We start from the raw sequence: 23,987 nt of genomic DNA on the forward strand, positions 1-23,987 counted from the left end.
GAGCCTGTGCTCCGCAACGGGAGAGGCCACAGCAGTGAGAGGCTCGCGTACCGCAAAAAAAAAAAAAAAAAAAAAAAAAGAAATAGACTGAGCACTCAGGCAGGGACATGTGGGCGTGGTAGCTGGGGCCACATGCTCTGCAGGTGGTGTGGGTTGATCAGCGGGACACCCTAAGATTCCATGATACCCATCTCCTCCTTTCTGAAGGGCCCTCAGCCTGGACAGCCACCTGGCAAGGGAGGGGCAGGGATCACCCCTACACTTTTCTTTTTTTTTTTCTTTTTTCTTTTTTTTGGCTGTGGGCCTTGTGGGATCTTATTTCCCCGACCGGGGATTGAACCCTCACCCTCGGCAGTGACATCACGGAGTCCTAACCACTGGACTGCCAGGGAATTCCCAATGTGAAATTCATTATTATTATTATTATTATTATTTTTTGCTGCACCCCTACACTTTTCAAATGGGGAACCAAGCACAGCTCCCTCTTCCCAGGGAGAGTTTCTGGGAGTCCTCCTTCCTGGCCGGATCCTGCCTCTCCTGGGACGTGCAGAAGAGCTTAGTAAGCCTTGATGCAAATAGTGGTCGATTTCCTGGGCTAAAATTACATCTTGAGTCAATTTTCACGAAGTGCAGTGACAGATTTAGGTGATGGGAAGACAAAGCTTTCTCAGAAGGCATTAAAATGACCCAAACAGTTAAAGTCAGCTGAAACCAGGCAGCCAGGGGCTGCGAGAGCAGCTTTCATCCTTCTGTGGCCTTATGCAAACATGGGAGACCCTGCCTGGAGAAACTGCTGTGCTTGCACTTGACTCCCTCCGGCAATGGAATGAGTATCTCTTGGCCAAGATTCCACTAACAGAGAGACTTTTTGCAATGAATTAGAAGGTGGAGCCATGGGAATGGGTTCATGTTTACTGGGAAAAACAGGCTTCCATCCCAGGGACAGTTCCATAGAGATGGATCTGGATTATTCTTTAAACTCTCCCTTCCTGATACTTTCCTCTGCAGGTCACACAAAGAATCAGGCAAAGAAGTAGGGCCTTGATATGTTTGAGGGTGTCTTTCCTTCTACAGGAAATAGCTTGAAGCCTGTGTCCCAGGGGTAGCCCATGCAACAGAGCTCTGCCACCGTCACCCCTGAAGGCTGGGCATGGTGCTGATGGTCTCTTGTAAATGAGGTCAGTCTCCTCTCTGACATTCTGACCCTATGACCCCAGCAGTCCTCAGCCTGAGAGTCATGAGCTCCCTTCAGCTGCCTCTCCCTGTATCTTACCAGCCTCACACCCTGAACACCAGCCTCACTCATCTGCTCACCCTCTGTTTTGGATGGTATCCGTTGGCCCTCTGGATCTACTTCCAGCCCTTCCCCACCCTGCTCTGTGCCCAGGAGACTGACCTGTGTGCACTGGATCAACAGCCACCCCCACTCTAAGTCTTCCAGTGGGGTTCCACCAATGGGAGGTGAAGGCAGGAGAGCAGAGGGTGGGGAGAGGGTGAGGTGGCCCAGGCTGACCATGTCCCTCCACTGAGGGTCCCTGCTCCTGTAGACAAGCTCCCTTGGGGTTCCAGGAACCACCCCCACCCCTTACCTCCTCAGGCCTGGAGTAGTCCTACTGTCCCCAGCCCCTGTGATTCACCAGCCCACGTTGGTTTCCCTGAACCCCACCCACTCCTTTATAATTAGCCCTTAATTATATCTCCCAACTCTGCAGGACCTGGACTGGCCTGCTTACTCCAGCCACCTCCATGCCTTTGCTTTCACCACCACCTATTTTTTTACAAATTTATTTCTCTATTTATTTATTTAAGCTGCGCTGGGTCTTCATTGCTGTGTGCGGGCTTTCTCTAGTTGCGGCGAGAGGGGGCTACTCTTCGCTGCAGTGCACAGGCTTCGCGTTGCTGTGGCTTCTCTTGTTGCGCAGCACAGGTTCTAGGCACACAGGCTTCAGTAGTTGTGGCACGTGGGCTCAGTAGTTGTGGCTTGCGGGCTCTAGAGCGCAAGCTCAGTAGTTGTGGCACACGGGCTTAGTTGCTCCGCGGCATGTGGGAATCTTCCCGGACCAGGGCTCGAACCCACGTCCCCTGAATTGGCAGGTGGATTCTTAACCACTGCACCACCAGGGAAGCCCTCACCACCATCTTTGATGCTGGGCCCTTGTGTATGCCCCCCGGCTTCACTGAAACCCAGATCGACTCAGCGCCTCCAAGTAGACGCTGCCACTGCACTGGGGTCAAGCACCCTGATTCTAACACCTGAGGCCAATCCTGCTCCTCTATAGGATGAGGAGGGTGAACCAGCTGAGCCCTGAAGTTCCTTCCAACCCACATTCTCCTCTGCTCCACATCATGCATCCCTTAGCCAGATGGCTGGTGTTGAGGTTCAAATTCCACTGAAAAATCCAAATGACATTCTGGCTGTAATTTTCTCTCCTCTGAACTCCCATTCTATCCTCATCAATACCTCTCATCACATCCTCTATTAGCATTATTCATGCATGGGAATCTCCCCTTCTAGGCTGCAAACTCCCTAGTTCCATCTTGCGCTTTCAGTGAAACACTTTTCTTTCGGCCTATCTCCCTCTCCTCCCTCCCCCATCTCAAGAATGCTTACTGTTGTAAATATTGACTGAAATGAGGGAAGAACCAGTAAGGCCCGAACACTCTGGATGATGCTGTACAATGATATTTACCAGACAATGACTACACAGCAGGTATGTTATATCCATCATCTTGCTTTGCCCTCACCACAGGCCTACAAGGTAGGTGTTATCCCCATATTACATATGTGGAAACACAGAGGTTAAAAGCAACTTGTTCCAGGGGACTTCCCCGGTGGTCCAGCGGTAAAGAATCTGCCTTCCAATGCAGAGGACGCAGGTTCGAGCCCTGGTCTGGGAGGGAAGATCCCACATGCCCTGGGGCAACTAAGCCCACGCACCACAACTACTGAGCTCGCGCACCTCAACGAGAGAGCCCATGTGCCACAAAACTACAGAGCCCGCTTGCTCTGGAGCCCACGTGCCACAGTGAGGAACCCATGCGCTGCAACAAAAGATCCTGCATGTTTCAACGACGATCCCGTGTGCCACAACTAAGACCCTATGCAGCCAAAAAATAAAGAAATAAAGAAAAATAAATAAATAAACACTGTGATTAAAAAAAAAAAAAAGGGACTGCCCTGGTGGCGCAGTGGTTAAGAATCCGCCTGCCAATGAAGGGGACACGGGTTCGAGCCCTGGTCCAGGAAGATCCCACATGATGTGGAGCAACTAAGCCCATGCGCCACAACTACTGAGCCCGTGTGCCACAACTACTGAAGCCCACGCGCCTAGAGCCCATGCTCCACAACAAGAGAAGCCACCTCAATGAGAAGCCCACGCACCGCAACAAAGAGCAGCCCCCGCTCACCGCAACTAGAGAAAGCCTGTGCGCAGCAGTGAAGACCCAACACAAGCAAAAATAAATAAATTAATTAATTAATGGAAAAAAATAAATTAATTTAAAAAAAAGCAACTTGTTCCAGAAAGGGCTGGAGCCAGAAGTGAAAGCACAGGTGTATCTGATTCCAAGGCCTGTCACCGTTCCTCTGCTCCACCCTGCAGTGTGTGTGACAACAAGATGCAACATGGGGATTTCCCTGGCAGTCCAGTGGTTAAGACTCTGCGCTTCCACTGCAGTGGGCATGGGTTCAATCGCTGGTTGGGGCACTTAGATCCCGCATGCCGCAAGGCACAGCCAAAAAAAAAAAAAGATGCAACGTGGGCCCTGACCCATGAGACAAGTCTCATTACAGGATGTAATTAAGGGTTCAATGGAGCAGCACCCTTCTGAAGAGGCCCTTCCAGACTTTCCTGAATGAATCACCGAGACGTTAGGACACTACTGTTCTCTATGAAGCTCAGCCAAAAGGTCTCGAAAGTAATTAGTTCCTTTAAGCTAAATATTTCCCCAGCAATCTGGTTTACGCTTTAATTGGCTTAGAGTATTGGAGAGGGAGAAAAAGTCAACTTTAGCCCAGCCCCTGCGGAAATCTTTCCCATACATTTTATGGATAAAATTCATTCCCTTTGGCCGCTTGCTTCTGCCAAGCCTGAGGGAGGGCAGATCAGGGGGCAGGGCAGGTGATGCTCCAGTCAGTCCACCAACGAGGAAGGGGAGGTTCGTTTCTGAAGTCGGAATTACTGAAGCTTTACTGGCCGTTCTCATTCTCATCAAGTCACCCGGGACCACCGCCCCTGTGGGCTCCTGGCTTTGGTCATCTCATGCACCACTCCTCTTCCTTCCCTTTCCGCAGGCCCTGGGGTCTGGACCTGTGTCCTTCTGTTCTTTAGAGCTGCCTCTGTTCCATTAGCCATTGGTACTTCCCTCTCTCAGTGGAGACACCAAGCTGAGTCTCCATCCGGAGCCCCTGGGCCTCCCTCCCAGGTCTGGGTAGAGAAGGGCATGGGTAGGGCTGCCAAGGTCAAATTCCCTCTCGTCCCATCCTTGGGCCTCTTCTGATCACCAGAAGGAGTGAGCACAGCTACGAAGGTCACGGGAAACCCCCTTCAGCTCTGAGTCCAGTAAATTCACCCCCACCTCCTCAACCCTGGAAGAAAACGTTCTTCACCTCCCAGACTTTGACCTCATCCTTGCTTGGCCAGATCCTCTTCTCCAAGAGTAAGGAGGTCTGCTCCTTCTTTGTTCAGACAGGAGCCAGGGGCTGCAAGGACCCTCCCCCTTGACCAGTTCCCCCTTTTATTCTCTGCACCTGAAAACCAGCTGGCACAGAAGGTCTAAGGGAAGAAGGAAGCAGAGACGGGAACAAGACAACAGCTGCCACATCCTTGCCAGCCTCTGTCACCTGGCTCCTTTTCCTAATCCAGTCATTCCTTCAACAGCCATTTATTAACACCTACTGTGTGCTGGGCATCATTCCAGGTGCTCAAAATGTAAGAGTTAATGACAGATGAAAATCCTTGCCCTCATGGAGCTGACACATGACAAACAAGATAAATAAGTAAACCAGAGTATCGTTTATGGCTTATGGTGAAAAGTGATAAGGAGGCAAAATTAAGCAGGAAAGGGTGGAGAGGCTGAAATGTTAGATGGGGTAGCCAAGGGAAGGCCTTGATAGGGTGATGTCTGAGTCAAGATCTGAGGGAACTGTGGAGGGGCCACGTGAACATCTGGGGAAAGAGCATTCCAGGGAGAAGGAAGAGCAAGTACAAAGGTCCTGAGGCAGGAAGAGGCAGGTGTGGCTGGAGTGGAGTGATGGAGGGAATGAGCAGTAGGGAATGGGTCAGTCAGGTAAAGGAAGTCAGATCCTGTAGGGCCTGTTGGGCCACCACAGAGACTTTAGTTTTGCAAGATGGGAGCTACCGGATGGTTCTGAACAGAGGAGGGACAGAATTTGATTTGGGTTTTAATAGGATTCCTCTGGCTTCTGGGTGGGGAATAGACTGAACGTATCTAGCAGCCACCCACTAAAAGTGTCTGTGATTCTTAAGAGCGAGCCCTTCAAGTCTGCCCTCTCCTTAAACACCCTATCACAAGGGTCAAAAGGCCTCGGGTGGGGACAATGGAATTGAGACAAGGCTGGAAAAGCAGGCCATCCTGAGTTATGGCAGAGCTTGGAAGTCAGACTAAGCAGCTGAGACTTGATTCAAAGAAGAGGGGAGTCACCAAAGGTTTCTGAGCAGGAGAATCACCTAACTAAAGCCACACTCACTCACATTAGTCAAAAACCATGGGAAGGCTGCTCTGGCTGAGACATGGTGCTGGTTGCTGTACCCATGTCTCAGGCCATGATCTTGGTGGGCCTGGACTCCCTGTCTCCCCCCTCAGACTGGGGCTCCCTGAGGACAGGAACTTTCTCTCCACCTTCAGTCTCTTCTTGCATCAGCAAGGACAAGACTCTGCACGCCTTACTATCCTTCACGGGGGTTTAGATGCTGAAGTTGGACACACATCAGGTGGGATGACTGCAGAGTTAGATGAACAGACAGACAGACAATCAGGAACAGGCTGATGTTTCCATGGTGGGATAGGGGCTGTACCTACCTCCCGCCACTGCTTGTTCTCCATCCCTTGAGTATACATGACGCATACTGTGAGGAGAGGAGAGAAAAAAGGGTTAACACCCCAGGCCAAGAGGAAGGTGTGGGCCCCAGATGCAGAGGGTCCTGGAGGGTCAGGCGCCTCAGGACACTACGGCCTGGGTAGCAGTGTTGGGTCTGGGTGGGGGTGGGGTCGGCTTGGAGGAGGGGGCCCAGAACACAGGTGTGTCTGGGAGGAGCACCCTTTGGGAGGAGGGTCGGGGTCACTCACATCTAGGCTAGAGCAAGTGCAAAGTGTGAGGCAGGTAGACAGGTGTGCAAGATGGAGGACTGAGTGGCTGAGGTGTGGCAGGAGAGAGCATCTGAAACCCACTTGTCCCTTTAGAGTCCAAGGTGGCCTCATGGGGCCTATTATTATCATCAGCCCCACTTCCCTGATGGGGAAACTGAGGATCAGAGGAGGCCAATGAGTTGTCTGAGGTCATATACTTGAGCGGCATTGCTTAGGGCTAGAACCCTGGGCTCCAAAATCAGTGCTCATCCCCCTAGGCCACAGACATTTGGGGCTCTTAAATGCACTGTTTTCCCTGGGACTGAGACCTTCTGAGCCCTCCCTACCCACTTGGTTGTGTTGAGGCTTCACAAGTACAGGGGCTGGGAAGGGTCAGACCTCCAAGTTCTCTTTCTCCAGACAGTATCGGTGAAACATTAGACAGCCTTGATGTACTAGGAACAATGCCTAGTACATAGTGAGCGCTCAGTACAGGCTCCTGTGTTGGCTACTGTAGTAGTCATAATGCCGTTGTAGCAAAGGAAACTATAAACAAAACAAAAAGACAGCCTACGTACAGACTGGGAGAAAATATTTGCAAATGATGCGACCAACAGGGCTTAATTTCCAAATATACAAACAGCTCATACAGCTCAATAACAGAAAAAGCAAACAACCCAATCAAAAAATGGGCAGAAGACCTAAATAGACATTTCTCCAGAGAAGACATACAGATGGCCAATAGACACATGAAAAGATGCTCAACATCACTAATTCTTAGAGAAATGTAAATCAAAACTACATTGAGGTATCACCTCACACCAGTCAGAATGGCCATCATCAAAAAGTCTACAAAGAAGAAATGCTGGAGAGGGTGTGGAGGAAAGGAAATCTTCCTACACTGTTGGTGGGAATGTAAATTGGTGCCGCCAATATGGAAAACAGTATGGAGGTGCCTTAAAAAACTAAAAATAGAGCTACCATATGATCCAGCAATACCACTCCTGGGCATATATCTGGAGAAAACTCTAATTTGAAAGGATACATGCACCCCAATGTTCATAGCAGCACTAGTTATAATAGCCAAGACATGGAAGCAACCTAAATGTCCATGGACAGATGAATGGATAAAGAAGATGTGGTATATATATGGTGGAATATTACTCGGCCACAAAAAGAATGAAATAATGCCATTTGCAGCAACATGGATGGACCTAGAGATTATCATACTAAGTGAAGTAAGTCAGAAAGAGAACTATTATATGATATCATTTATGTGTAGAATCTAAAAAGTGATACAAATGAACTTATTTACAAAGCAGAAATAGACTCACAGATATAGAAAACAAACTTATGGTTACCAAAGGGGAAAGGTAGGGGGGAGGGATAAATTAGAAGTTTGGAATTAATACTATATATAAAATAGTTAAAACAACAAGGTCCTACTGTATAGAACAGGGAAGTATGTTCAATATCTTGGAATAAACTATCATGGAAAATAAAAAAATAAAACATAATGCCGTTGCTGTTGTTGTTACTGTTATTACTGTCAGTGCAGGACTTACATGGGTCAGACTTGGAGAACATGTCTTTGTCCAAAAGGTTCCTGAAAGAGGGGGAGAGAGCAGGAGTTAGCACAGCCCAAGGATCTCAGGGCATTCAGGCTGTTACTGAGATCCGAAGGCTGCCTCGGGCCTGGCTTCAGGCAAAGGGGAAGCAGGAGGCTCCTTCAGCACAGTTTATTAGGGCTCATTGGAGCTGGCTGGGCCCCAGAGGTTCCTCAGCTCAGCTCCTATGGTGTGTGGTGCTTCCTGCCTCTCACCCCCGCCACCAACACACACTCCTGTGGACCCTGGTGCCCTGGATCCCACAGCCCCTTGCTCTTGGGCCAAAACCCAATCTGCCCAATGTTGTAGAAATTGTTCTAGAAATTCTCCTTTTACCACTTCTCTGTCTCTGAAAAAATAAAGTGAAATCAAGCCATCAATGTCCCATTCTCTCAGGGCTCTACTTACAGCCAGTTTATTCAATCATCTCACCTGTGCCAGTGGATTAATTAATGATACCTCCCAGGGAATGCAGACTCATTTGAACAGGGTCCTTCTGTGGTCAAGGCCAGAGCTAACACATGGTCCTAACAATTAGACTTGAACTCATGCAGCAAGATGACTGGGAATTCCCTGGTGGTCCAGTGGTTAGGGCTCCGCGCTCTCATTCCCAGGGTCCCAGGTTCAATCCCTGGTTGGGGAACTAAGATTTTGCAAGCCCCACAGCGTGGCCAAAAAAACAAACAAACAAAAAATGATGGACACAATGTTTGGGGGAAGAGACGTCTCACAACAGGAGCGGAGCCCCTCCTGCCCTGCCTCTGTGCAATCATGGCTCCTACTCACTGAACCCCAGGCACTGCGCTAAGCGTTCTGCAAATATTAGCTCCCAATTCTCACGCTGTCCTGCAAAATCAGTATTGGGTAGGCATTATCCCATCTTACAGGTGGGAGGTCATAGGGAGATCAGGCAAGGGCATGTCCTGCACATCTGGTGTCCCTCACTCCACAGTGACCCGCTGCTGTCAGGAAGCAACATGGCTCGAAGAAAACTTGGTCTCTGGCTGGGAAGTGACTCAACCTCTCTGAGCCTGTTTCCTCATCTGTACAATAGAGAGAAGACTGCCAGCTCTGAAAGTTGCTGATGCTCGGCCCTACCCCTTCAGCCCTCCTAGTTCCTGTACACACCCACAGTTTCCTCCTACTTCTCTTCCAAGGGCTTTCTCAGGGAGGCAGGGCTGCAAATACCAGGAAGTTTACACTCCCCACGGCAGCCAATGATGGGCAGGAGTTGGAGGATAAATGCCCGGCTTCCTGACTCCCCCCGGGACAGCTCTGAGCTGTGCTTCACACAGCCTCCCAGAGATGCCTACTGGGAGACCTGCTCATTGAAGACCCTCGTTGACTCGGGCAAGGGCTTTATTGCTGAAGGGGCTTCCTGTGAGCCCTCCCACCTGTTGGAGCTACTGACTCCTTCCTACACTGTCCTAAAGTCAAGCTCTGCCCTTGCCAACCATCTTACCCATGTCCCACTTCCCTCCCAGATGTCCCCGGGGGTCTTCTCATCCCCGCTCCATGCCCCTACTCCCCCATGGGCCCCGATGCCCCTTGCACCCTTTCCCCAGAGAGGAGAAACACTAGGCTATGTGGCTTCCTGCCAGCCAACTCCAAATATCAGAGCTGGATGGGCCCCTCAGGATCATCTGTTCCACCTTCTCCTTGAGGAGGGGGAAACTGAGGCCCAGGGAGGGGCAGGGAGTAGCCATGCTGCACAAGCAGTGGCAGAGCCAGAAAGGTCTAGAAGGAGACCTCACCCTAAGTCACCATCACTGAAGCCATCAGCAGTGACAGCCTGTCTGGACAACTTGACCCACAGTCAACCCCACCACCCATGCTCCCCACTCTGAGGTGGGAGCCAAAGACCAACCAACAGACAGATAGATGCAACAGCAGCCTGGTGCCAGGATACAGCATCCTCTGCTACCCGGGGAGGTCCCAGATGGTGCTCATCAATCATACCAGCTCTGGTCCCCGACCAGATTCCCATCCTCTGCTCCAGTCTCTTCATTCAGGGTCCTGTCCCCAAAGGCAGCTACCCTGCTAGCCCTCCATGACCCAAAGGCACAGGACCCTTCTGCTGGCCTCCATCACCCCTCTCCCAGACCTGCTCCCAGCAGCTGTCCCTTTGGAAACCTTCTGATAAACCTCCCAGCCCACTGCAGTGAGCATCAGATGAAATGATACACAGGCAGCTCTGAAAAGTAGGCAGCAGGAGCTACAGGTAAGATACCAATTTGATATATGCTCATCCACACCGAGGTGGGCTGACCTGGACCTGGGCTGACCCTCCCCTCCTGCAGTGTGCTAGGATTTGGGGCAGGAGTGTCTGTCTTGATTTAAACAAAGGACAAAATGCCTAAATTCCAAAGATGACTCTACAGTGGTGGAACTTGAGATGCGGTAAGGAGCTGGAAAGTAATAAAGAGGGTTGGGGGATGGGGGAAGAGGGGGTAGGGTGAGGGGGACTCCTACTAAAGCAAGTGCTGAGGTTTATCTTTGAATTCTGTAATGAAATTCTATAATTACATAAAATTCTAGAATGTTCAATCTGGAAGGGACCTCAGAGGTCACCTTTTCTAATTCCTTTATAAATCAGGAATGTGAGACTCGGAGAGAAGGCAATTGACTTCTCCAAGGTCTGTGCCTCCTCCAAGTTTAGTTCTGGAACTCAGGTTCAGTCGTGTCTAAGCTAGTGAGAAAGAGAGTGAGACCGTGTGTGTGTGTGTGTGTGTGTGTGTGTGTGTGTGTGTGTGTGTGTGTGTGTGTGTGTGTGAGAGAGAGAGAGAGAGAGAGAGAGAGAGAGAGAAAGAGAGAGAGAGAAAGAGAGAGGGTGAGATTGACAGAAAGAGAGAGATACAGATATGGGGTCTTATCTTTAAAGAGAAGCAGATGGGAACTGCCTGGGCTAGAGGCACACATGTGTGTGAGAGAGAGAGAGAGAGAGAGAGAGAGAGAGAGAAAGAGAGAGAGAGAAAGAGAGAGGGTGAGATTGACAGAAAGAGAGAGATACAGATATGGGGTCTTATCTTTAAAGAGAAGCAGATGGGAACTGCCTGGGCTAGAGGCACACAGCTGGACTAAGAAATAGAACCCAGCCACCTAGCTTCGGTGGCTCCCTGCCCAGTGACCTCCGGACTCTCACTGAGCCCTGTGGCATGGGTCATCCTGGCCATGGCACCTGAAGATAATGCAAACCCTCTTCCCCTACTCTGCTGAGATTATCCTTACCATCCTTCCAGAACCATTCCTGTTCATCCTCCTCAATTCTGCCTTCCTTGGACAGACACTGACCAACAACCATTTCCTCTAAGCTCTCTCTGGCCTGTACTGTGCCATCCTCTGACTTATAGGACCTATTACCAAACTCAACACACCCTGGACTGCAAAATCAGGGGTGCCTCTGTCTCTCACACGGGGCAGGGACCCCAACTCTGCTCCAGGCCAGCCTAGCACCTGACTCAGAGCAGGGTCCTGGCAAATTGGATGGATGAAGGAAAACCAAAAGGAATGGCCAATGGGTGAGCAAGGCTCTTGTCTCCCAACATGGTCATGCTCAGGGCCAGCCCCTATACTTCCTCTTAGCTGTAGAGCCTAATGGTTAAGTATATGGACTGCAGTCAGACAAGCTGGGTTCACATCCCACCTCTGGACAAGTTACTTGCCTTCCTTGTGCCTCAGTTTCCCCAACTGTAAAGTGGAGTTAAAAAACAGTTCCTCCGGGCTTCCCTGGTCGCGCAGTGGATGGGAATCCGCCTGCCAATGCAGGGGACACGGGTTCAAGCCCTGGTCTGGGAAGATCCCACATGACACGGAGCAACTAAGCCCGTGCGCCACAACTACTGAGCCTGCACTCTAGGGCCCGCGAGCCACAACTACTGAGCCCATGTGCCACAGCTACTGAAGCCTGCATGCCTAGAGCCCGTGCTCCGCAACAGGAGAGGCCACCGCAATGAGAAGCCCGCGCACCGCAACAAAGAGTAGCCCCTGCTCGCCACAACTAGAGGAAGCCCGCGCACAGCAGCGAAGACCCAACGCAGCCAAAAATAAATAAATAAAATAAATAAATTAAAAAAAAAAAACAGTTCCTCCCTTAGGACTGCTGTGGAGCACTTGGACAGAGTGAGTCTCATCAGACAGGTTAGTCATCATCGTCGGCCTGGTGCTGAGCGGAGCGGTCATTCTCCTGGTGGGTGCTCAGGCTCACTTGGTGACAAAGCAGAGACGGGACGGGTGACACAAGCCACTTCTACTTACAGGAAGCCCATCCCATCACATACACTCCCAGTGCCCTGTTGGGGTTGATCCACTGAGGACTCCAAGGATCAGAGATGGTGAGTGACTTGCCCACAGGCACAGAGCCAGTAAGAAGCCAAGGGGTAAAAAACCAGGTCTTCCAACACGAAGCAGGGCTCAAACAGCAAGGACACAGAGAGACCAGACCATAAGTGCTTTTCTCCACTATCTTTCTTTGGAGAGCTCAAAGAGACTTTTTTTCCAACAGGCAAATGTATTTTTCCCCCAAAAAAAGCATAAAATTCTTCAGATGTCCAAGTGACAGCCTAAAGCTTGGCTTCTTTTGTTCCTTAAATCAAGATCAGGGAGCAGAGCAAAATGCTCTTTTCCTCACTGCTCTCCCCCCCCATATCATTTCATAAACAGTTGCAGGAAGAATGACCATGCACTGGGCGTTGAGAAGACCCCAGCAAAGACAGAAAGCACTGGAAAGGCTGAAATGAGAACTCCTGCCTGGTGCTAAAGGACAGGGCCTGAGGGTGACACCTTCGCAATGAGAAGCTTAAAAAGAGTCAGAATAGAAGCTGGGGCTCTCCAGTCAGAAAGAGGAAGAGATGCAGCCCTCCGCTCAGGGAGTCTTGTCGGAGGAAAAACAGCAATGCCATCAGGGAGCTGCAGCCTCAGGGGAGACCCAGCCTTGTCCTCAGGGAGCCCCAGTCTGAGGGGAGACACAGCCCCACCCCCGGGAAGCCCCGGTCTGAGGGGAGCCCAGGTCTGAGGGGGGACGCGGCCCCGCCCTCGGGGAGCCCCGGTCTGAGGGGAGACGCGGCCCCGTCCTCGGGGAGCCCCGGTCTGAGGGGAGACACGGCCCCGTCCTCGGGGAGCCCCGGTCTGAGGGGAGACAGAGCCCCGCCCCCGGGGAGCCCCGGTCTGAGGGGAGACACAGCCCCGCCCTCAGGGAGCCCCGGTCTGAGGGGAGACGCAGTCCTGCCTCAGGGAGCCCCACTTTGAGCAGAGACACAGCCAGACCCTTATGGAGCCCCAGCCTGTGGAAACACAATCCTACCCTCAGGGAGCCTCAGTCTGAGAGGGAGAAAACAGCCTTGCCTTTAGGAGGGCTACTCTGAGGGGAAATACAGCCCTCAGTTGAGGGAGCAAAAGACTGAGGGGAGACACAGCCCTGCCCTCAGGGAGCCCCAGTCTGAGAAGAGACACAGCCGTGCCTCAGTAAGTCCGAGAGGGGAGACACAGTCCCTCCTGTGCTAAACTGCTCAGTGAAATGATTATCACACGTTCAGGCTGTCTCTAAACGAAGCCCATACGTGCTCCGTGGATTTACTAGCAAATGACTCTGGCTATAGAATAAAAGGAAACACACCAAGAACACTCATCTCAGCTTTTCCTGTACTGGCAGTCCCTAATAGAGGTCCATGGAACCCCCTGAAACTATAAGCAAAATGTGGCATATTGGTCCATATGGATGCATTCTTTTTTTGCAGAATTTTCATCATATTCCCAAAGAGGTTCCTGAGGTTCAAAGGCTAAGGAAATATGGGGGGTTTTTTGTTTGTTTGTTTGTTTTTTAAATTATTTAATTAATTAATTTATTTTTGGCTGCGTCGGGTCTTAGTTGCGGCCACGGACTTCTCTCTAGTTGTGGTGCACAGACTCAGAGCGTGAGGGCTCTTCGTTGCAATGCGTGGGCTCTGTAGTTGTGGTGTGCAGGCTCAGTAGTTGTGGCGCAAAGGATTAGCTGCCCCGCGGCATGTGGGATCTTAGTTCTCCGACCAGGTATGGAACCCGCGTCCCCTGCATTGGAAGGTGGATTCTTAACCGCTGGACCACCAGGGAAGTCCCCGAAAATATGGTTTAACTTCTTTCCAACAAGCCTCCCTAAGCATCCCTCCAACCTCTGGCAAAAATTTGGTGGTGATGAGCACATAGCTTGGATCTTCAATGCTGGGTCCAAAACACAGCTCTACCCCTTAGCTGTATGACCTCACTTAGCCTCTCTATGCATCAGTATCCCCATCTGTAAAGTGGGAGTAATAATAGTCCCTCTCTCCTACAGGTTTTCTGAGAATTAATGGAGTTCATATATGCAAAACAGAACAGTGTCTGGCACATACTAACTTGCATTTAAGTGCCTGGCATACAATAAATGCTCACAAAAGCCCTGTGGAGAATAAGGTGGCTTCTAGGGAATCCCCATGTTCTCCCCTCCCTGCTCCCTACTGCTGGGCTTGATCAGGCCTCGAGCATCTTCATGTCCTCGGCCATCAGGGTACACCTGGCTGTTGTACAGCCTTCATTGAGGAGAGCAGACTGGGGACAGGTGAGCCACTATCAGGGAGAAACAGGAATCCTGAAGAGGCTGGAGAGACCCCAGAGCTTGAGGGGCCCTCCAGATGCACCCTATTTCTCCATGGAGCAATTTAACACCAAACATCTGGTTAACCCCGAGCAGGCAAAGAGGGTGGGAGGGGGCTTCCTTGGTGGCGCAGTGGTTGAGAGTCCGCCTGCCGATGCAGGGGACATGGGTTCGTGCCCCGGTCGGAGAGGATCCCACATGCCGCGGAGCGGCTGGGCCCGTGAGCCATGGCCGCTGGGCCTGCGCGTCCGGAGCCTGTGCTCCGCAACGGGAGAGGCCCGTCCGGACCCTGTGCTCCGCAACGGGAGAGGCCACAAGAGTGAGAGGCCCGCGTACCGCAAAAAAAAAAAAAAAAAAAAAAAAAAAAAAGAGGGTGGGAGGGGGCCACATTAACCCTGGATATATTCGGCACCAAATCCTTTGTTGTGTACTTAACCTATGACACCCTGTTCACTCTACGTATCAATGCTGGGAGGTAGACATTGCCTCATTGTACAGGCAAGACAGCTGGGACTGAGGTGTGCCAGTGTCACCCAGCTTGCCAGGAGCACCGAGACTGAACTCTGAAGCCGGAGACCATTCAGAGGCGCCTGCATTACCAAAATCCAGGGTCTCCCAAATCCCCACCAGCAGCGCCCCTCACATCCTCACTCTCCCGTTTCCTACCCCCAGCTTCATCAGGGGTGCTCGCAAAGGAACAGCTGAAGAGGACTGGAGGGCTTCCCATCTCTCCCTGACCTGCTCCCTGTCCTAACAGGCAGAAGTAATCCCAGGAAAGGTGAGGAGGGAGCCGGGGAGGAGAGGGACCTTGGCATCCAGCCCCTGGCACTCGCTCATCTCCCCTTTCAAATCCTGTTCCTCACCCCCATGCACTGTCTCCCTGCCAGGCAACCTCACCAAGGTCTAAAAGGCAATTTTCCTGTGGCTTAAAGAGCTCTCCTTCCTGGAGCTATTTGCATTTTTGTTATTATTAATTATTGTAATAACTGTCCCTCTTAAGCTACGTGACCGAGGGAAAAGAGCCTGAGCTCTGGACTCAGATCCATTCAAACTAGAATCTCCACACAGCCACATGGTAATTCTGTGACCCTGCACAAGCTACTTAACCTCAGTTTCCTCATCTGTGCACGCAGTCACATACCTGCCTTGTGCAGTTGTGAAGCCAATAGCTTACAACAGAAATGTAGGAAGTGTGCTCGATTTTTCTCTCCCTCATGCCCACCCCCCCCATCCCATTCATCAAGTCTTAAAATTTCTCCTACTGGGACCTTCAGGCACTATGCTAGGCCAGCAGAGGTGAGTGACATTAGGAGACAGAGGCACCTTGCAATGTTTTGGAATCACACTAAGTCTTTTTTTCTTGACCAGGAAACTAGCAGGAAAAGAGGTTGCCAGGGGTCCAGCCAAGCTGTGCTTGGAAAATCAGTCCCCAGTCACTTAACACTGGCTGTCCACTGACTGCAGGAAACTCTGAGGAGTCAGTCCTCAAAGACACCAAACTCGAGGCCCCTTGTAGCCCCAGGGATCTCAGGTAGTCTTTGGGTCACCTGGAAAGCCTCCTTGTGGCGGAGGCCATGGCTGTCCACCCAGCAAGCATTCCTCACTCCCTTCCTAATAGAATCCATGCTGGTTCAGTTATCTGATGCAGATGGTCTGAAGTCAGAGAAGGTAGGCTCCTGTCCTTTGTTGCTGTTGACTGATTGTGTAATCCCCCAAATTTATACATTGAAACACTAACCCCCAATGTGCTGGTATTGGAGATGAGGTCTGTGGGAGGTAACTAGGGTTATTTGAGGTCATGAGAGTGGGTCCTTCATGATGGGATTAGTGCCCTTATAAGAAGAGCTTGCTCTCTGCTCTCACCTTCTCTCTGCCATGTGAGAACAGTGAGAAGGTGGCCATCTGAGGCCAGGAAAGAGTGCTCACCAGAATGTGACACCCTGATCTTGGACCTCTATCCTTGAAAACTGTGAGAAATAAATTCTTCTTTCTCGTGTTTAAGTCACCCAGTCTATGGTATTTTGTTTTGCCAGTCAAACTGACTAATATACTGGCCTGGGGTGGACATGAGACCTGCCTTTGGCCACTGAAATAGAAGGGGAAGTCTGCTGAGAGATTTTGGGAGCGACTGTGCTTTCTAGATAAAAAGAAATTTTCAGAGAGAGGCCTTTGGTCCGATGTCTTGCTTCCTGTCTTTGGATGTGGTTGTGATGCCTAGAAAAGAGGCAGTCATTTTGTAACAATGAGGCCCACCATTTGGATGATGGCAGAATAGAAAGATAGCTGCATCCTTGATGGCAAAGTGAGCTGACAAACCGGAACTGAGATAACCTACGTAGAGACTCACTGTGATCTGAGAAAAATAAACGTATTTTGGGTTTGACCTACTATCAGATTTTCTGTTACCTACAGCCAAAGCATTCCTAACTGAATCTGATTCCTCTGTGCCACAAAGCTTGTTCCAGCCTTATTCCCCTCACCTCATCCCCACCCTCTCTTCCCAATGGTAGGTCATCTCCAGCAATGGCCTTAGGTCTGAGCAGGGAGACCTGTGGGCTGGGAGAGGACAGATGGTAAGCAACTACCATATGGTCTAGATGCCAGGGTAGGCCAGCTGCAATCCCATGACTCTCTCTGGTCTCTGCTCCCTAGGGATTCCTCTGGTTCTGGGTTTGCCTGGCATCCCTGAGCAAGGAAGGCCTCTCGCATCCCTGGAGATAGAGTACCTACTTCCTGGCTACATCTACCATGGTTGGTACCCAGGCCCTACCATGATTCTCATCCTTGGAGACCCCAATCCTCAAACTCAAGAGGCTCTCAAGGTTTTGAAGTCTGAGGAAACTGGATTTGGATCCCCCTCTCCAAAACACACTAACTGTACAGCCTTGGGCCAGTTCCTTAACCTGAGCCCCGATTTCCTAATCAGCAAAGAGGGAAAAATACTACTAGTATTTTTCTAGTTCATAGGATTGTTGTAAGGTTAAAAAAGATGCAGTAATTGTGGTAGGCAGAAATCTAAGATGGTCCCTGAGATTCCCGCCCCCTGGTGTACAAGCCTGCACAATCCCTTCCCCTTGAGTGTGAGTGGGACCTGGGAATATGATAGGATACTCACTTCTGTTACTTTATATCAAGTAGCAGACTCTGGAGAGATTACCCCACTGGCTTTGAAGATTACCCCACTGGCTTTGCCATGTTGTGAGAGGCCCACATGGCTGGACCTGAGGGTGGCCTGTAGGAGCTAAGAGCCCCAAACCAGCAACCAAAGAGAACACAGGACTTTAATCTTACAGATGCAAGGAATTAAACTCTGCCAGCAACCTAAATGAGCTTGGCTTAGACCCCAAGCCTCAGATGAGATCATAGCCCCTGCAAGCACCTTGATTTCAGCCTGGAGAGACCCACAGCAGACAAGTCAGCTGTGCTGTGCCTGGGTTTCTGATCTACAGAAACTGTGAGATAATAAATGGCTGTTGTTTTAAGCTCTAGGACTGTGGTGATTTGTTATGCAGCAATTGAAAACTAATATAATAGTCTGAGTTTGTACCAAATTGCTATTTGAGTAGGTTAAAAACAGCTGAGTACAGGCAATTGCATATGGTTCAGCCGAGTACAGATGTTAAGTGCCTGGCATGTAGTAAGCACTCAATAAATCCCACTGTTTTTATTCCTCTGGCTCCACTAAACAGTACCTTAATGTAGTCAGTGGCTGAATGGACCTCTTTTTCCTAGCAATGGCTCTAACAGCTGCCACACTGCCCCCAGGCTCCTCCTTCCCCCTACCTGTCAGAAGACAGTGTTCTGAGCCCATTCACACCCCTTCTAAAAGGCTGAGGGCACAGCTCTTGAGCTAGGCTGCCTCTCCAAAACGCCAACCTGAACAGACAGCAGAAAACAACATCTCTGGGGCAGAGGCAACAGCTGCCCACCAGCCCCACGTCAGCTGGAGGGGAGAGGGCAGCTGCTTGAGAGATCCCAGCAGGGCTAAGCCACCACCTGCCTCTGGACTCTCCCCTCCTTGCCTTCCCTGTGGGTCTTGGGAGCCCCGCCATGTAGAACCGTTCAGTGGTTCTGCCAGCAAGACCCCGCGGAAGTGCACACACTGGTCTGGATCCCTGCATCAGACGAGGCATAGAGAAATAGTGGGGCCCTTGGGAACAGTACACTGGACAGGTGAGTTTTGACTGGGTCTGCAGGGAGGCTAATAAAGTCAGGAAAGGTCTGGAACAGACCATCAGAGGAAAGAGAAGCTCGTGGCTCACACTTTCTACGATGTCTGCTGGAATCTGGTTCCACAAACCATCTACCTTACTCCCAAAACAACCCCTCAGAATCTCTAAATGTACACAGTATGTCAAATGTATGTCAATAAAGCTGGGGGTGGGGGGAAATAGAACTTTCTAGGTGGATCAGATCTCCAGGACCCACGCAAACCAGCTATAGAGACAGATTTTTATTTACTTTCAGGTGTCAAATAATAGGCAACATAAATTACTATTCATGGCTTAATCAATTTAATCCTTCTACTGTGATAAGGATTATTACACTTACTTTACAGGTAAGGAAACCACGGCCCAAGTTAAGTGCTTTACCCAAAATCACAGGGATTTGAACCCAGGTAGACAGACCCCATAGACTCATGTTCTTACAAGCACTGAGCCAGACAACCAGAGGCTTTAAAATCTTTGGCCCGAGTTTACCAAAATCAGTGAAAACAATTGTTTGGGAGTAGACTATAGATTAGCCCAGGAGATACCCAACGCAAAGAAGCAGGGGCCCAAACATGTCCATCCCACAGTGTCACCTGCCTTCAGCAGAGGCTTGGATGGGCCTCTACTGTGGTCCTGTGCTGGGGCTCAGACATGCCCCTGTGCCAGGCAGCTTTGCTCAGCTAGGAGTGTCCTAGGATAGGCATGGTGGGGGTCAGGTCTTCCCCTAGGCAACAGCAGAGACCTCCTAGGGCTGCAGGAGATGGCAGGGACCTTCCTAAGGAGCAGAAGGGAAGGGAACTAGCTCCCAGGAATGCTAGTTTCTAGTTCCTTTGAAACACTGGCCCCCTCATCCCCAGCTGCCCATTCTGAAGCCCCCTGGAGCTCTCAGTCCACCAACCCCTCTGCCTGCCCTACTATTCCCTGCCCACCAGTAGGTGTCACCTAGATGCTCAGGGCAGGGGCACCCTGTAGCCTCCTCCCCCGGGCTCAGTCAATGCTGACCATGAGATGCAGGGGAGGAGGCCTTGGCTCTCATTAACTGGTGGCCATGGAGTATAGAATATGCGGGAGAAAGCCATTCTGTGCAGCTCACCCTCCTCCCCATCCTCCTCCTCCTTGCCTCCTTTTCCTTTTCTCTCTCTCCCTCTCTAGATCTGTTCTAGAAACTAGATAGTTAGACCTGGTTGAGGCAAAGAGATGGATTTACAATTTCAAGTTTACCCACATTGTTTTCTTGCCTCCCTTCTGTTCCAGGTGACTCCTCCCTCCTCACCCCTTCCTACCAAAACTCATTATTTCCTACCCTCTGGCTTTTGGGAGGGCAGGAGCAGAGCCTGGGTCATGCACTCCTTAGGTTGATGTCCCATGAAAGGGAATGAACACCAGGGTTGATCCCAGAACCACATCCCCCAGGAACTCAACTGCATCCCTAGGTACTGCTTAGGCAAAAGGTTTGAGTCTTTGGACACCTCTGCTTCCAGAGAGCAAACAGGAGGGGCCAAGTGCTACTGCCTTGCAGTAATCATTGTAGTTATTTATTGAGCACCTACTGTGTGCGAAGCAAGTGCAAAGCAGCATGCTGGATGCTTCATGATCCTCTACTCCTGTAAATTAATTCCTCCAACAGAATTTGGTGAGGAGCTGCTACATGCCAGCCATGCTTCCAAGCATGAGGGGTACCTCTGTGAATAAGGTTTCTCCACGAATAACAGGTTCATTGTTTGCACTTGACAGATGGGGGAAAGCGAGGCTAAAAGTTTGCCCCAAGTGGTGGAGCAGATTCCATTTTAAAATGTCTGATTCCAAAGCCACAATGCCCTGTGCCCTCTGCCTCCTCTGGGTTCGTGGGTCTGAGTCGGTGTGGGGATCCCTGCCCTCAAATGCTTACAAAGTTGCTTTGGGGGAAGAGGAATGAAGTCTACACACCTGAGATGTCTTCAGAGGTTTTGTGCTCAGTATGTGAGAGACCCGGTGGCCCAGGCTGAGTGCTCAGGACCCAGGGAACACAGAAGGCAGTGATTTGGGCTGCGTGTCTCTCAAGGGTGAGAAGGATGCCTGGAAGTGGGGAGCACAAGGCCAGGCTTTTCAGGATGGGGGGACACGAACTGGCAGAGATGAAGGCAGGGTGAGATATGGATGGAGAATGTGCTGTTCAGAGGCTCTGAGGTGAAAAGCCTCCCGAGACAGCTCCGACAGAGGCATGACTGAAGGCTGGGAAGGAGCATCAGGCGCGGGGCTGTGCACCAGCAGGGAAGGGAGGACAGGCTGGGGCAGCTGTGGATGGCTGAGGAGGTGAGACCAGAGCTCATGGGCAGTCAGGAAGCTCCCAGCAGAGTAATGGCAAGATGCAAATGACCTTGGGAGATAATTCTGACAAAACCGTGTGTGGGACCATAGGGGAGACATGTGGGGTTATCATAGGAGCCCCCAGAAGGGCCTGATGCAGGGGCCAGCTATGTTCAACTTCATCAGCCCTCACTCCCACTCGCCCTAAACCGCAGCCCCCCCCGCCAAGTCCTTCCCTCTTTCACATCCCAGCCCAGTTCCCCTGGCTCCATCTACACCTCCCCAATGCCACAACTTGGGAACACAGAGTTGGGGTGCCATGAGGGTGGGTGAAAGGTCTGACCAAAGAGAGGCCTGGGCGATTTGGAACAAGTGAACACCCAGGACCCTGGAAATGCTGTTGGTCACTGGGGGCAGGGGAATGGCATTTCCAGCGGAAACTCAAGAGGTGGGCTCTGCGTAGGCCACAGTGCCCCCTCACAATCCCAGCAAGGCAGTGACCCTAGGCCAGCCACAGGGTGACTGCACTAGGGATAAATTCCCCCTTCCCCACTTGTATCCCTTACTGCCCGGGGCAGCCTTCCTCTCAGATAGGAGAACCTGGGAGAGACCCAGCTTAGATGGAGAAGTGACTCCCAAAGCCTGTGTGACACGACTGAGGAGTTGGGGGTGGTAGCCCACAAAAACTCTCCTCCCCCTCCCCTGCTGGACTCTAAAATTCCACACTCATTGTTCTAGATTTTGTACCCCCCAGTTATTGTTTTTTTAATAGTGCAACTTTAAGTTGTTATCAATTATCCACATCTCAATATGAATGAGTCAATCTGATCCTTTCCGGAGAGTCAGGTTTGTTGTTGGAGGTGAAGAAAGGCTTTCAAATCCTGCGGTCTAGAATGGTGGGTGAGTAAGGGAGGAGAGGATGAGGGTGTTGGGGCAAAGGAGGGGGGAGAAGAGAGGGAAGGAGGGCACAGAAGGCAGAGGCTGGGCACGCCTGGGAGGGATGAGGCAAATCACTCTCTTCTGGATTTGGGGAGAGGATGTTCAGAAATAGGCTGCTATGAAGACCCTGATATGTCCTTTCACTACCTCCCTCTCCCCACACGGGCGTCTGGACCCCCGTTCCTGTGTCTTCTTCTCTCCTCGCAACAACAGCCCCGAGTGCAAACTTTCTGGGATACGACCCTAAGCCTGGCTTCCCATTCCCCGGTCACCACCCGTGGCTGGGCAGGGGCTCTTGCAGGCCAGGCAAAGGGGCGTCCTGGAGAAGAGGACACTCTGGAAGGGGGCGCACGTAGGTAGATGGTCGGAGCCAAAGGGGCGCAGGGGCTCCGGGGCCAGGGGCGGGGCCGGGGACCGGGGCCAGCGGGCGGCTCACCTGCAGGACACGGTGATCTCCACCTTGGTGGCCGGGATGCTGCCCGCCAAGGAGTCGAACTCGCTCAGCGACGCCATGTCCTCGGGCTGCTCCATAGCCCACCGCGCCCTCCACCCCAAATTAGTAAATCCCTGCGCGATTCACGCCTCCTCCAGAGCAACCGAAACCCTGGGCTCTCCCCCAACTCCGGAGCCGGGGCTGGGCGGCAAAGGGAGGAAAGAGGAGAGCGAAGAGGGGGCGTGGGAAGTGAGAGAGGGAAGCGGGGCGGAGGGAGCGGGGGCCGAGGATACAGGAGGGGGCGCGGGTGACGCGACGAGGAGGCTGGGGGCCCAGGGGAGAGGCGCAAAGAGCGCAGGGAGCTGAGGCGCAGCCGGGAGAGGCGGAGGGGCGCGGGGAGAGGGCACCGGGAGGGACGCGCGGAGTCGTGGAGGGGGCACCGGGAGAGGGGCGGGGAGCTTGGGGCGGGGACAGAAAGGGTTCAGGAGAGGGAGAGGGGTGTGGGGGGCCGGATGGGGCGCGAGCTGCGGGGGTGGCCGGACTCAGGCAGCGCGGAGCGAGCCCGGAGCGCAGGGGCTGCGGCGCCTCTCGCTGGGTCTCCGCGGCGGGGTTGGGGACGCGGCTGCGAGCGCCACCTCCTCGGCTCGGGCTCTGGCTCCGGGGCTCCCGGGCTGCGGGAAAATCAAATCTGCCTGAAGCCGCCGCCTCCCGCCACCCGGGGCGAGCTGCGCGCTGGGTCCGCGAGCGCCGGAGGGGGCGCCCGCAGGGGACGGGGCGGGGCCGCGGGCGGGGTCTGCGCGCTAGTGTGTGTGTCGGTGCGAGCGTGTGAATCTCTGTGCGTGTGGCGGGCGTGGAGACGCGGCTCCAGATGCTGGGAGCCTGGGGAGTGACAGCTAGAGATGGTCTCGGCCGTGCGCGTCTCCGTCTGCGCCCGCCCTCCACTCCCCACCTCCCTGAGGGGTCTCCATCTCCGGGGAGGGAAAGGGATGTGTGAACCAAGGGGCATCTGTATGAGAAGGGTCTATGCGGAGAGGGGGTGGGGAGGGGCCTGTGCAAAAGAGACAGCAACCCCCCACCAGAGGTTTGGAGGAGGGGCATCTTTGCTGAGGGTGCGCCCCAACGGAGGGCAGGGCTCAGTCCATAAATAGATTACACATCTCTTGGGGAAGCATGTGGGGCCGACCCCGGTGCCCAGAGGGGCCGCCTCGGTTTCCCAGTGAGGGTCCTTAGGCCTAGGCAGAGTGGGTGCATGGGCGCTCCCCCATCCGCCTCTGGTTCCCGCCGGGCCTGGCCAAGCGGAGTCAGCCACCTAAGCCACGCGACAGCGCCCTCCCCATTCCCGGCCCGTCGTGACCACACGGCGTAACCAGCCCCCAGGTCTAGAAGCTTCCACCAGCCAGACAGAGGGTGGCCCGAGATCCTCGGGCTTCTCTGCAACCTGCACCAAATAGGCGCCTGCTGTGTGCAGGGCTCTGATCCCAGCCGTGGGAGCGAGGAGAGAGTTGAGGCACCTCTCAGGCGGCCCCCTCCCAGCCAGGCCCGTTGCGGCCCCACCCTGCCCCATTTTCGCCCTTCCGGGTTTGCTGCGCTGTGGCGTC

General features: G+C 52.4%; 1 protein-coding gene across 2 annotated transcripts in view; it reads right to left on the minus strand.

Annotated features, from left to right (window-relative positions):
* CPNE5 (copine 5) overlaps nt 1-22,487 on the minus strand; it is a 63,750-nt gene extending 41,263 nt beyond the window's left edge. For both annotated transcript variants that reach the window (XM_028479760.1, XM_028479759.1), the window contains exons 1-3: nt 22,393-22,487; nt 7,875-7,915; nt 6,043-6,089 (exon numbers count right to left, since the gene is read on the minus strand). In XM_028479760.1, coding sequence (XP_028335561.1) covers nt 6,043-6,089; nt 7,875-7,915; nt 22,393-22,487 — 183 coding nt within the window. The remainder of the gene's footprint in view (nt 1-6,042; nt 6,090-7,874; nt 7,916-22,392) is intronic.
* Nucleotides 22,488-23,987: the final 1,500 nt, after the last annotated feature.

Source organism: Physeter macrocephalus, chromosome 18 (genome assembly GCF_002837175.3).
Source record: "Physeter macrocephalus isolate SW-GA chromosome 18, ASM283717v5, whole genome shotgun sequence".
In the NCBI taxonomy this organism is placed as follows: domain Eukaryota; kingdom Metazoa; phylum Chordata; class Mammalia; order Artiodactyla; family Physeteridae; genus Physeter; species Physeter macrocephalus.